Source organism: Fringilla coelebs (genome assembly GCF_963513975.1).
Source record: "Fringilla coelebs genome assembly, chromosome: 1".
Classification (NCBI taxonomy): domain Eukaryota; kingdom Metazoa; phylum Chordata; class Aves; order Passeriformes; family Fringillidae; genus Fringilla; species Fringilla coelebs.
In genome coordinates, this window is record NC_140028.1 from 121,617,483 (window position 1) to 121,632,081 (window position 14,599).

Genomic DNA, 14,599 nt, shown 5'->3' on the forward strand with positions numbered 1-14,599 from the left:
TCTTTTCATATTTAATGAAACCTCACTGCAAACATTATATTAGCATATGATTGAAAATGCCCATTCTCTCTTTATAAGAAAGACAAATCTTGTTTAAACTCTGTTTCTATGTTACAAACTATGCCCATGCAGTCTGCAGTTGTAGATGACATGGGTATTGTGTTTTGCTTCAGCTGATGCATTTATGTGAACGTGGAGTTCACATAGTGAAGTTCCCCATTGCTGACACCCTTGAATTTTGTATTGTCATTTTTTGCAAGCATAGTTAACTTCCTTTTTATGTTGACAGAGCAGTGTCTCTGCTCTGTCAACATAAAAAGGATTTATTAGATGTGCTTTATGCCATCATTCCTTGGATAGTTTTAATTTAGCATAAACAAATGCTTCCTCTGAGCACAGCTGTCCCTGCCTGCCTCCCTCCTTGTCCCACAGCCTTTGCCTGTGCCCCCGCTGCTCGCCTTGCTGTGTTTGTGGCTCCCCAGTGACCCCAGCAAGGGAAACCTTCTCTGTTGAAATGAATCTCTGTTTAATGAGCCCATTCAAAGCCCTTGGCCCTTTGGCTTGGTTCAGGACGTGGCTTCATGGACACCTGTCCAAGCACAAAGGAGAAGAGTGGCAGGAATGGGAGGCTGAAGCAGGAGGTGTAGAGAGGACACGACCTGCTTGTCAGCAGCCCATTTCAGGGTGCTTAATCTGCTCATGGATCTCATCATTAGCAGGAGGGTGGCTGTCTCCTTTCTTTTGTAACATCAAGTTCCTAACTAAGGTATCCCCTTCTGCTGGCTCACCACTCCTCCCTTTTCCTCAATCCAGGAGGGTGTCAGGATGCTGCAGCTTTATTTGAGGCACAGGATACAGATGGAGGAGCCTGTGTTGGTGCCTTCCTGAAGCTGGATTATCCTGGCCTTTTCACTGTGGTAGGGCTGAGGAAAAGGGAGGAGAGAAACCAGGCAGCTCTGCCATACTGTCTTCTATGATATGCTTTTCTTTAATTGACTTCTTCTAGGCATAGAAAAGGCCATTGAAAATAAATTTTGCTCTTGGACACTAAATTGCACTCCTTGCTAGGCTCCAGAGGCATTGAAAGTGGATGGTTTATGCCAGATAAAGTAAAAATTAGTTTTGTTTGAAGCACAAACTCATTCAGCCATATTTAATTTGGCAGGTACTGAAAAATAAAGAAATGCTTCTAAATGCATTGCTTTCCTAACTGTCCCTGACTAAGAAATAGTCTTTAAACATAAAGAGCACTGCTTGTCTTTATAAAGAGCATCCATTTTCTTATCACATCTCTTTCTGTTTTGGAGGAAGTGAGAACGAACCATGAGTTGTGAGTTTCCCCTTCATGAAATAACTTATTTTGTAAGTTCTTTTTATGCAGAAAACAGATGACAATGCCTCCTTGGTTTTCTTTCATTAGTGACTCATTTCGGTTTCTCTAGAGAACTCTTCAGGCTCATCTGGGAACCCTAAATTGCAAGCTCTGCTGAATACAGATTTTTCTTTTTACAGCTTTTTGACCTTTTTATGCTACACCTAAGTGTATGAAGTTTAAGATGATCAGGAGAAGATCTTTCCTTTACAAAAAAGATCCTTTATAAAGGGTTTTATATTTAATCTTAAATAAATATTAATGCAGAGAACTGTCACATTGGTTATTCTTCATTACCCATGAATTCTAAGAGTGGGTTTCAAGTGGAACAGTGGGGGAAGGTTGTTTGTTACAAATATTATTGGCAGAAAGTCAGGCATATTCTGTGATTTCATATGAATGATATCCACTGAAAAGTCAGCTAGCTTCCCATCCAACTCTGCTGGCTGTGCCTTAGCAACAAGAAAAAATCTGTTGCCACATGGAAACGGATTGGGATTCATGACAACACTCCCTCTATCCAGCCACCTTCAAACAACAGTAGCATTTCTTCTACTAAACACAAAACCCATGTCTTACTTCTGCCTAAAACAACTACCGTTCAAACAGTAGCAGGTGATGCCAAATGCAAAAAAGTCAAAGGTGGCAAAGTGATAAATCATATTATTCAGTAATTTTTTGCTCCCTTCCCCCACTCCCTGCCTGGCACGAGTAAGCACTGGGAATAAATGGGCATTTGCTCCTGCAGGAATGACTGCCTTCTTGTGTTGCAGGTTGAGGAGGGTGTGCCAGACAGGTACAGCCCAGCTTTGTTTCAGGATTTGTTCAGATCAGGGCTAGAGTGGAAACTCTCTCATTATTGTAGCTGCTTGCTTTTAGCAACTCCAGCAAATCTTTTTGATAAAAAACCCCCATAGGTTTTTATCAGTTGTAATAGTTGCAATGGTTTCTGTTGCTCTTACAGCATTATCATTGTCATGGTTCATAACAAGAGAACAAAATCTGGTTGAGACACAAATAATTACTTTTTGATTTGTGCGTGGAGTGGGAGAGAGGCCTGAGGGAAATTAAGTAAATACCTCTGGTGGATTTTTAAAATTTTTCCTGAGCCACTGTATTCTTAGAGCTGAATGATCATTGGAGAGAAAAGTACAAGCAGATGATTGTTTCTGAGAGTGAATTTGTATTCAGCTTTATTTGTGATCCTTTTCCATATGCTCTCATGGTCGGAATGTGGGAAGTTTCCAGCACGAGTACTTGTGAAAGTGTATTTTAGGTTTGGATGCTTAAATTCTTTTTGGATATGTGTCTGAATATATAATTTCCTTTGTGATCACATTAGCCAATTTAGGATTCAGGTGTTGAGTAGCTGCAGAAATCCCCCTGTCAGGGAATAGAAATGATCTCATTACCAGGTAGTCTGTGCTACACCATGTGCATTTCAAAATGAGATGATTTTTTGTTCAGACTATTTATATTTAGGAAATAACAACACTGAAGCATTTGCTTAATTTTAAGTATATTGAGTAATCCGGTTTGAAACGCACGAGTGTTATACTAAATTCTTTGGGGACATAGTGACAGTGCCCTGAAACTATGAACAATTGTTTTCTTATATTTGTGCATAACAAAAATGTTTCTAGAACTGCCCAGCAGCATGGAGTTGAGCATGGGCATGTTTGCAAATTAAGCTCTGATCAAACAGACAAATATTGATGGGTGTGTTGTACACTGAAAGCAGGTAAAGTTTGATTGCACATTGCAAATTCCAAAGCACAGATTATTATGCTCATATTTTGGAAACACAACCGGTTAAAAACCTAGATATTTGAAAAATCTGGAGAAAAGCCATGATTATGCCTTTCCTCGTTTCTGTTAGTTTAAAAATAAATCCCACTTTAGAAGATTTAGTAAAAGGAATAATCCTGACTAAAATAGAAATTCTTCATTCCCATTTTTTGTCTTTTTTTTTTTTTTCACTAACTGTGCATGAGTATCAGATGCTCTTAGAAGAAAGGCAAAACATTTCTGTTCCATATTTGAAATTATTATTTCCCTACAATTTCTATAGCCTCTTTTGAGGTGTTACATTATGACTTCTAGTGTAGACAGGTTGCTGGCTGCTACCACTGCACTAAATCCCAGCTGAGGAAAGCACTTGAACTGGAGCTTGAAGCACTTTTCCTCTGTTTCTTTCTGAGCATGCTGGTGATTAAATTGCTAGCAGATGTACAGAGCATTGCTGATGCTACTGTGACTGCAGTGCTGGCAATGGCAGAAATATCAGCAGTTGCTGGAACAGCTTGGGCAGGAGGCAAAGCACAAGCAACTTGTAGGCAAGTCATTCTCCCAAGCTGAGATGTGGCCAAAGCAAAATCCCAGGTCTAAAACTGAGGAGAAAATTCAAATGTATCTCCAAAAGATATGACTAAATCCATGCTCTACAGTACCATTAGCCCTTGAACAGAACATTAACCAGGTTGTAGTAAATGCACAGGGAGTTGCTGTAGTGGACCCAGTTCAATACTCTCCCAAGGAAGGAAGTCAGCATTTTACAGTAAGATACAGCTTGTTTTTTCCAATGGAGCCATTAGTATACTCTGTTGTGGGGGCATTTCTTTCCAAACCTCTAAAAAATCAGTTTGTGCCGATATATTAAAGTATTATCATCAATATCTTCGCATGCTTAACTTTAAGTAATATCAAAAATTCTCAGCTTGTTTTAAAAATAACTGTACAGTTGAAGCAATACTAATTTAAACTTAGGTGTAGACTTTGCATAGTAGGATTAGTCATTAAATTAGCCTCTGCTTCTAAAACTCAACCTGGCATATTTAATTCTTTGGCTTATATAAATGGATCATATAGATTATTGGTAAATATTTCCTTCTGGTTGTTTCAATTACTTGCTGTTCACTTTATTTTAATCCTCCCATTCTTTTCACATCATTAATCTACTCCTGGCGATTTTAGTGATTTTAAATACCACAGTAAATTCCTTTATAATGTTTCCCAATTTCAGACTAAATTTTCTGTGGTGTATTCAGATTTGATACCAGCAGTCCTATTCCAAAATTTTCTTTGGGCCTCCTGTCCCAGCCGTCCTCTCCTGTCACATGTGGGTGGTGTTCCCAAGCTAGGACAATGCCATCCCTGTGCCATGTTTGTAGTTCACACTCTGGATCATCCAGCCCACAGGACCTCTCTCTGCCTCTTTCTTCCTGCATCCCCAGCAGGGGAGATGAAGCTGCCTATGCACTCCTACTCATGTGTGATGGGACAAGCCTTCTGGAGGACACCCAGTGCTCTGGATCTCCTGCACATATGGTCTTCTGTCCCACCACACATACTGCCATAGCCCTGTCCTCTCCCTGGCATGGGGCTTGGCAAAGCTTCTCCTCAAGCTGGTGAAGAGGCACGTGGGGATGCCAGGGTGGCAGCAGCTAGAAAGCAGCACTTGGCGTGGGCATCATTAACTGTTCCAAGGTAGTTTTCATGGGAGATGAGCTGTTTGCTTGATGACTAATTAATTTGCTTTAAAAGCACACTTTGGCTCATTCTTAGAGTGATTTGCAAATGTATTTTCAGTTGGTGTGTGTGTCAGAATAATTTTGGGGGAGCAGCCTATATTTGCCAGATCTCTTGAGGGAGGAGTAGTGCTTCTCCAACAGGGCCACCCAAAAGCTGGGGTCTTTGAAGATGGGCTGGACCACTTATCCACTACCTCTTCCTCTCCTGTAGGCAACTGCCCAGTTTGTCCCCAACAGCCAGAGCAGTCTGCTGAATAGAGGTGTGCTCAGTGCCTCATATTTATTGAGGCAAGTTAAAAAAAAAAAAAAAGAAAAAAAAAAAAGAAAATGGGATCTATCATGGTAGCTAGGACATAAAAATACTAAATTTCTATGTTAATTTCAGCCTTACTGCAGTGAGTGTTTCAACATTACACAGACTGCACTAGCATCAACATGAAAGATCATTTTTCTATTCCAGAAAGCCACTTCCTGTTTTGTTCTATTTTCTCCTTTCCAGTGTGTATTTTCTTATGCTTTTAGAAATTTTGGGTGGTTGGGTTCCTGCATGGCAGGCTAAATGTACTCTCATGGTCTCTCCAATATTTCATCTTTGCTCTGCACTGATATGGGTCCAGGCTGCCACTGAAAAGCCATTGCCCTGTCCTCCTTCATTCCTTTTCAGGGCTGTGAATTCCTCCTTGTCTGAAGGATAAACTAGAAGTTTGGGGTTTTTTTTCTCTACTGGTTTTCAGCATCAGACACCTTTTGCAGACTCCTTGGAATGTCTTCCTAATATTTAATCTAAATTTACCCTATTTCAGTTTAAAATTATTACCTGTCCTGTAAATGATTAGCTGTCCTTTCACTACACTCCCTGATAAAAAGTCCATCTATGTCCTTCCTGTGGGCCCCCTTTAGACACTGGAAGATACTGCAAGATCTCCCTGGAACCTTCTTTTCTCCAGGCTGAACAACCCCAACTCTCTCAGCTTGTCTCCATGGGAGAGGTGCTCCATTCTCATGATCAACTCAGTGGCTCCCCTCTAGACTTCTTCCAACAGATCTCCCACCTTTACTGTGCTGGGAAGCTGACAAATGGAGTACTCCAGGTGGGGGTCTCACAAAAGTGCAGTAGAGGTGCAGAATCACCACCCTCAACCTGCTGCTCCTCCTTCTTTTGATGCAGCCCAGGATACAGTTGGGTCATATCCAGTTTTTCATCCACCAACACCCTCAAGTCCTTCTCCACAGGGCTGATTTCAATCCACTCATCACCCAGCCTGGGTCCATGTTTGGGATTACCCCAACACAGGCACAAGACCTAACACTTGACCTTGTTGAAATACGTGAGGACTGCACAGGCCCAGCTCTCAAGCCTGTCCAGGTCTCTCTGGACTGAATCCCTTCCCTCTAGAGCATCAGTCACACCACTGAACTTGTCATCCCCAGGCTTGCTGAGGGTGCACTCAATCCCACTGTCCATGTTCCCATGTTAACATGAGGATGTTACATAATACGGTCCCAGGGGGACACCACTCATCACTGGTGATCAAACACAGCCATTAAACCCTTGGCCACAACTCTTTGAGTGCATCTCATTCCTTATCCGCTGAGGAGTCCATCTGTCAAATCCATGTCTCTCCATTTTAGTGACAAGGATATGCGTGGGATAGTATGAAATGTTTTGCACAAGTGCAGGTAGATGATGTCAGTCTCTCTCCTCTTGTCCATCACCACTGTAACCCTGTTGTAGAAGGCAACCAGGTTTGTCCTTTTTGCTGAGCTTCATCTCACCATGTCATGTAAGCGCACACTGCAGTACCAGCGTTCTCCCTGGGTGACCCTCCCTGTCCTCTGTCAGTGCCAGCCTGGAAAAGGAGCTGTGAGCAGGGAAATCAATGCATAAACTTCGACTGTGCTGCTGCAGTGAGAGAGGCTTGTGGAATGAAAGACTTGGACAGAAACCAAGGGAAGTGGTGGTATGTAGGGCTGCTGTAGAATCGAGGTGTTAATGACATGCCGGCTAGGAAGAGTAAATGGGATCCGAGGCAGTGTTGCGCTCTTACAGCATCTTTGTTGGGCACAGGAGAGGGAAATTAGGCTTATATGTTATAGTATTTCCATATGGAGCTGCTGTAATGCATGGAACTACACTAAGGTTTGTGATGAGCATGGAAGGGTAAACAGCGATAGATGCTTCTGTGGTTCCTCGTCCCTTCCCTTTCTAAAATACAGGAACAAGAATACCGGGAGGAAAAAGCAGGTGGTGTTACTGAAATATAGATTCTGTAATTCTTACAGGGTGTGAACGATGGGGTTTTTTTATGATTGAAATATACCAAGTGAGAATTGGATCCTTCTCAAAGCAAGGAATTAATTATGCTGCTTAGAAGTTGGAATAATGTGAGGGAGCACCACATGATATTCCTGTTGTAGTGCCAGTGTACCTCTACAATGTCTTCTTTTCCACTTCCAGGCTTATTTTAGGCAGTGTTTATTCGTGTCTTGTGTGGCTTGTAGTAAGACAGAAGTTGCAATTAAGCATCAGTATAGACAATATCTTGTCTTTTAATAGTGACGAGATATGGAAGGATCATGGTGAGTAAGAGTGGGTTATCCTGGTTCTTGTGGAGATGTTTATTCTGTCTCTGCCTTTCAGAGTTCTTGTTCACTGTGAATTTTATAATTTTAAATCCCAGTCTTTATTGATCGGTGGTAAGATTTTTGGCATTTGCATTTCCCTGCTGTGAAGGCTTATTTGTTGATTTTCCTTTCTGTCTCCTCAAATATGAATCCTCCCTAATTTCATTGAGTGATCAGTTATTTTCATGTAATGTAAAGTAAAGAGCACAGAAAATTAGTCTTTTCTTTGTGTCATATTATATAATTGCATTATGTCTCTTGCAATCTCTCCTTTGTGAGGTAAATAGTCACAGTCTTTTCTGTCTTTTCTCATGTTAAAATTTATCAAAATCCTTTGTTACTCCTACTACTATTATGGTCTGAATCCCCTCTAACACTGGAGCATTCATTTCTTGAAATGCTGGTACCACTGCAACATGTGGCACTTCAGAGATAACACTGATTTACATTAGTTACCTCCCTGCTGGTCACCATTTTATTCACCATTTATCCTAATTTCTTTTAGCTACAGTTAAGAATTTAATTTAGAAGAGTGGTCTTCTTTGGGAAGGGTTCTGTGACCCTGAGGTGTCTTTACTGAATTGATAAAGTTTGCTTTAAAAGTATGTGTAATTACATTTTCTCCCTCTAGGACATGCTGATTTCAATGTTGAGCTCATCATTAAGTTGTATTTTCACCCAGTATTTTTTAGGTTTATCTTGAGATTCTTCACTGTCATTTTTGATATTTCCTGACCCAATAATTGTGTGTTATCTATAGGCTTTGCCATCTCATTTTTCATATTCTTATCTCAATCACGAATAAATGGAATAGAAAACACAGAATTGAGTTTACCAAACCTTTTTCCTGATGTGAAACAATTGTTATTTGGAAACATATGTTAGACTATTCAGATGATTTGATAAATTCTTTTTATTTAGATTTCAATAGCTAAAAGACTAGATTGCAGCTACTTTATTTTTTTCCATGCAAAAACCATAACAAAACTAACAGTCTACCAAATTACCTTGCAGACCCTGTCCAGAAGAATTTCAAATCCCTATTTGGAAACTCCTTCAAATAAGGTACTTGTGAACCTTTTTTATAATTCTGTTTCATCAAACAACATGCAAGGAATACTTCTGCTTAAGTTCAACTTCTTATTCATAGCTTTGAAGATACTTGTGAATGTGACCTGCAGTTAAATCCAGTTAAGAAGTTACCATTTTTGTGTGTGTGTTGCAAAATCACATCCTACTCTTACTGAGTTTGCAAACTGAATGGTTGTTAATTCCAGTGTGCACTTGCATCCCGGTCACACAAATGATTGCCACTGTCTAGCTTATTTTTACAGTATTTTGAGAACTCTGGTTTGCATGTCACAAGATTTTGCTCTCTCAGGACTCTTCTAAATGCCTTGAAAAGTTCCTAAACATAGGAAGCAAACAAATAAAAAGACGAAACCAAACAGCATCAAGTTATTTCTTTGTGTCACTTGGTGTGTTTTGCTGAGACAGTGAGGAAACACAACAAAAGAAGCCCAAGGTAAATTCCTCAGTAAGGAGGGGTACACAGAGTCTGGGTGGAACATGGCTTTATGGAAGACTGAGTTGGGCTTTGTTTGGACAGACACATCTGCAGCCTTGAGGTGCAGGGCAGAAATCAGGTGTGGGGAAATCAGAGGTGTGTCCATTCTGAAAGACCATATCCTCCTGGCAATGCATGGATGAACTGATATGCAGCTATCACAGGAAACCTCTAAAGGTTCTGAACAAAACCAAAAGACTATGAAATAGTCTTTCAGTGTGTATTAGGCTTGAAATAAGTGATTTAGCTGAAAAACATAGGAAATTATATTTATTTTAAACTGCATCTGTGTGATTTTGGAATGGTTCCTATGTCTCTGCTTTGCTAGAATAACAAGTGTTTTCATCATTTGTCTGTTGTTCAAAGGTAAAGCTGGTGGATGGTTAAACCTCTCCTTTTCTAGGGAAGCAAATCTAAAATGAGCCCAGCTTGTGGGGCACCTGCAACCCATGATACAACTGGCAGAAGCTGGGGTGCATTTCCTTTGAGACTGGGTGCTTGCTTGTCATTTACCTGTGAAGAAGGCATTGCTCAAAGGGAGGGAGTGGACAGTGGCAAGGCAATTTACTACAGCAGGAATAAGTTTGTCACAGTTTTCAATTTCTCTTTTCATTCAGATTTATGGAGAAAGTTCTTCCTGTGCTGGGAGAGCTCTCAGGAATATTTTTACTCTACAAGCTTCTGACCTGATTAAAGACAGGGTGTATCTTACTGGCATTTGCAGGTAAATCAAAATCATTTGTTTTAATTAACTTTAAATGTTTTATTTGCATTTATCTATGCTTTGGTTTGACAAGAGAGTAAACTCTGAGTGATTCTGTGTATGTCACTAAGAATTAAAAATATTTCCTTTAAAAAATTCTTTAAAGTCTCATGTGCCTTAATATCTTTTCTTACATTACAATGTCAGTTGTCAGAAAGCAGCAGTGGCCTGATTGTATATACATTAATTAAATTGCTTATGGTTTTCATATACAATAGTGTTTGTCAGTTATTTTGTTGGAGAGAAAGTGTATTAATTTCAGCCGTGGTTTAGAGTTATAAAAGAGCTTAATTGGATTCCTAGATTTAGTGACACAGGGATTTCTGTATGTAATTTATGGAATATTTCTGTAATGAAGTGATTTTCCATTTGTGTTGCATTGTAGCATAAATGCTTCCTTCTGTTTTCAATTACACCAAAATGTGCAGCTCTCTATTACGAGTGCAGCACCACTCGTTCACACCTGTGTTTAAGAAAAATCCACTACTTTTTAATTATTATTTAAATATATACATTTACCAATAATATGAAAGACTAAGTCCATCCTAGAGCAGCACTTAGAGGTCTTACACATGTTGTTTATGGCTGATTATGGCATGCTTGGAAAGGAGATAAAAGGCTGAGGCTAGAAGCTGGATTTTATTTATCTGTTATGCATCTTTGGATGACGTGTATGCAACCCAAATTGATAAAAATTCTACGTATTGCAAAGTATGCTACATGAATCAGGTGTGTAAGGGAGCTTGCTTATCTAACATAAGTTCCCACATTGTAGCTAGAGGTACCCCGTGAGGCTTGCCAACATAATTTCTTCCCTGGAAATGAATAGGTTTACAAAAATTAGGAATTGAGAAAAAGACGTGTCTCTGCTGAACAAAAAGGCTGACTTTTGATAGCTTTAAAAAGAGCTCTTTATTATAAAAGAATGTTTTAACATTATTGTAGTTTAAGAAGTGATGATTTGCTTATTTGCAGGAGAAGTTGTGTTGGATCAGAACTCGTAGATTGGCTTTTGGAGCAGTGCCCTTTTGTCAAGTGCAGATCTACAGCAGTTGGAGTGTGGCAGCTCCTCCTGGACATGGGCATTATATTGTCAGGTCAGTCCTGCCAGAACTTCCAGTGTGAGGAAGGCTATCCCTTTCTCCTGCACAGGACAAGAGCTGCAGTTTTGATCAGAGGAGGGGAAGAAAAAAAGCACAGATTAATCCAGTTTTCTTGCCAGCTCTTTTTTCTGCTATCTTTTTGGGAGGCTCACTTCTGTGACCTTTCATTTCATAAATACCAAAGATCAATCCCTTGTTTTTTGGCAATTTCATTCCTCTTTTCATTCCTGTAATTGCCTATTATCAAGTTGCAGACAGAGTGCGTGTCTTTTCCAGGCTTTTTTTTTCCCCTCAAGCTATTTTTGGTTTCTCACAAGACAGCAGCTGTTTAGCTGCTGCAGATCATGGCTTTACCAGATGACTTCTGTAGCTATTAATGATTTTCTTTTCCTCTCTGTTTTCCATAATTTTTAATTACAATGGGTCCTTGAGACAGTGGTGAGGCCAGGTTCTACCCTGCTGTCTCCAACTCCCCCACCAAACTGCAGGATTTGGTCCACCTAAAGTGGTTGGTGATAATGACAGTGGTAACCAGAGTCTGGGTAGCTGATGGATTTTACTTGGAGGCTGGAACTACTTAGGTAGCTCAACTCAGGTCATACCCCACCCTGGGGTCTGTGCTAGGCACTTAACCTCTTTCTTGTGAAAAGGTGAGGACTTATGGAAGGTTTCTGCTACACTGAAAGTGTACTTTAGGGTTTTCTTCAGCTAAACTGACAGCATGTCTGGTCATGCAGCCTCAGCAAGGGCTAAATTAATTGTTGCAGGAGTTTATGCTTTTGGCTTTGGACTTGGTTCTTTTTTCCTCATTAAATCCCATTTTTTTCAGGGAAGACAACTGATACATCTTCTTATCCAGGTCTAGTCTACAAATGCAGTGGTCCTGAATATGAGGAGAAGATGGAATAATGATGGGCTGCATCCCCATTACTGAACTTTATTTACTAGTGCCTGCCCATTAGTGAGAACAGTTTAGAAACCAACGGAAACCGATACTCAGAAATCTAACAAAAAAGAGGAAGGTTTTTATTCCCAAAGCCTGAACTGATTCCAAAATTGATTAAACACTCATCAGTCTTAATGCTTGAATTTCAGGATCCTGGAGGTCTTTAAACTGAGGTTTTGGGGTTTTCCTGTTTGGATGCACTGAATTAAACTGAGAGGTCAGGATGGTTTCTGTGCTGAGTATTCAATCCTTTTGTCCTGTGTGATGGTATAATTCAGCATTAAGATCCAGTAATACAGAATGTGGCGGGAATCTTTACATGCTGAAAGTTTAAAGGGTATCTAATATTATTTTTTCTTACAGTGGACAGACAACTCTATTTTCAAGACAGTCATGCTTTCTACCAGTTCTCAGCAGATGAATGTACCTACCTTTTCTGTGAATTTGAGAAAGAGGAAGCATGGAAGAATGGAGTAAAGCTCCTACTTCAACTACTGCCACTGTCTCCTCCCAGGATTGACATGTGCAATCTGTAAGTGTGCATATACAGCTGTTTGCAACTTTTATTGACTACTTTACAGGTGTCTGACCTTATAATGACAGTTTGCCCCCAAATCACCTAACAAATGAGACAGCTTTTGTTTGGGGGTTGAAAAATCTTGTAGAGATGTGCTTTTCATCTGAGAAGGTCAGTATGGGTAGAAAAATGGAGGCACCTGACTAGAGGTTTTGGGCATATTACAGTTTTTAGGGACTAGCTTGCTGTCTCTAGCTTGCAATATTACCTGGGCATGTGCTTTTTTGGTCTCCTCTTACATTTGGGGGTTTGGCATGAATTTGGCAGCAGGGATGCTCTATGGTGATTGACTAGCAGATTAGATGCCCAGGGGATGCGTCAGGATCAGCTTTCAGATGGATTGACAAGATGGGTGGAATTGTGGTACCTTCAGTCATTTGATTTTAATTTCCTACTGTATGTCTGCCAGAGCTCTGTAAACTCACATTATTATTCCTTTTTGCAGAACATGCCTTTAAAGAGTTTTGCTTCCTCTATGTCTCCCCTTTCACCTGACTATTGAATGTTGTCATACTCTCTGTGCTCATGTGTCTGCACTCTGAGGTTGCCTGTTTAGAGTGGCTAGAAGGAAAACATAGTTATTTGTTCTGCAGTGAGAGGCCAAAATAGAGGAAAAAGGTGTTAGTGAGAGCTCTGGAGGATCATGACTATTTGTGCTTTAGTAAATCTGCGGGAGTTGGCCTGAACAGACAAGTTGAGATGAATTCTTTCATTGTCCCTAGCATGATGATCCTCAAACCCAATACTTTGGAGAACTATTACCCTGGTGGTACTAGAATTTATTCTCTTTGATGCCAAAGACAAAACTTTCTTCCATGGGTACTTTCCTTCTCTATGTATTAGCCTTTAAAAATGCTCATTCTCGAGGATACATGTCCAGGAGAAATATTTTAAAGAACCACAAAGTCCAAAGATCCTGTAAGCTGTCTCAAGCCCAGATTCTTAAATTCATGTTGAGCTGGTAGGAAAAAAACTCAGTAATTTCTCTTTATATGGTTCAGGGCAGAAACTTGATTCCCTTCCCTACTGCTGACTGCCCTCACCAATCAAATATTGGTAGTTCTGGAGTGGAGCTTCCCTTCAAAATGCATTTATTTGATCAGCTGGAGCGAGTGTAGGCAAGCGACAAGAACCCCAAGCTAGCTAGAGCAGCAGGACTGAATATGATCTAAGCAGCTGACTCACATGGGAAAAAACCTTTGACTGTTTTTGCAAATAGAAATTCTTGTCTTCCAGCCAACTCTGGTGCTAAACAGTTTGTCTGTCCCTTAAATATCAGGGCATTTTGATCTTGATTTTAGTAGGAATTGGGATTTTTCTCATCACTGTAACTCAAACCACTTTTCATGGTTTGTGTCTCCTCATTCAAAGGATTTGAATCAAAAGGACAGAACAGATAGGTCATATTGATGTGTTATGTGAAGGATTCTGGGTAGGAAAATGGATTGAAGGCTTTTTAGGTTCAAGTTTACAGTCTGCTTTGCAGTTTAATCATTTCAGTGCAACTGTCATTTCCAGTGGAAGATGATCCCTGTCACATGAATTGAACAATTATTCATTAATGTACATTTCCAGCTCCTTCCTGCTCACATTATTCAAATTTGAGTTGAAGCTGGATTCCTTTTGGGAATATTGTCACTGAAAAATTGTTTTCTGGAGCTTTTACCTGTCAGATTGTGAGGGTGCTTTTTGAAAAAGTATATATTGTAGGAATTGAATTTTTAATAATGGTACCCCCTCGAGGGAATGTGGTATTAAAGCAGAAGGAGACTTTTCCAGGTTCAAAATTCTTCATGCTTGATGCAAATAATAAACTACTAAAACACAGTCAGAAAGGGAATAGGTGTGATGAGATGTTTGTTAAAGTTGTCTGACTTGGTTAAATAAAGCCACATACTCCTTTTCATGAGGAAAGAGAGCTATTCAAAAACCTTTCCCTGCAGGGTTTTTCTTTTCTTGAATATATAAGCTGTTTTGCATACCATTAGGAGCATAGGATTTTTTATTATTTAATATTTTTGCACTCATTTTTCTGTCTTAGCTTTTCTCACAATCTATATTGACTGCATTAACTCTATACGTATATAGGGATAGAGGAATCCTTACTTCATTAATT

At 39.9% G+C, this 14,599-nt stretch overlaps 1 protein-coding gene across 1 annotated transcript in view; it reads left to right on the forward strand.

Annotated features, from left to right (window-relative positions):
* The window catches only part of RAPGEF5 (Rap guanine nucleotide exchange factor 5), a 153,072-nt gene that overhangs the window by 19,268 nt on the left and 119,205 nt on the right, over positions 1 to 14,599 (forward strand). Inside the window, exons 2-5 of the mRNA XM_084223193.1 lie at positions 8,542 to 8,592; positions 9,712 to 9,818; positions 10,833 to 10,954; positions 12,270 to 12,438. Of these exons, the coding sequence (XP_084079319.1) occupies positions 8,542 to 8,592; positions 9,712 to 9,818; positions 10,833 to 10,954; positions 12,270 to 12,438 (449 nt within the window). The remainder of the gene's footprint in view (positions 1 to 8,541; positions 8,593 to 9,711; positions 9,819 to 10,832; positions 10,955 to 12,269; positions 12,439 to 14,599) is intronic.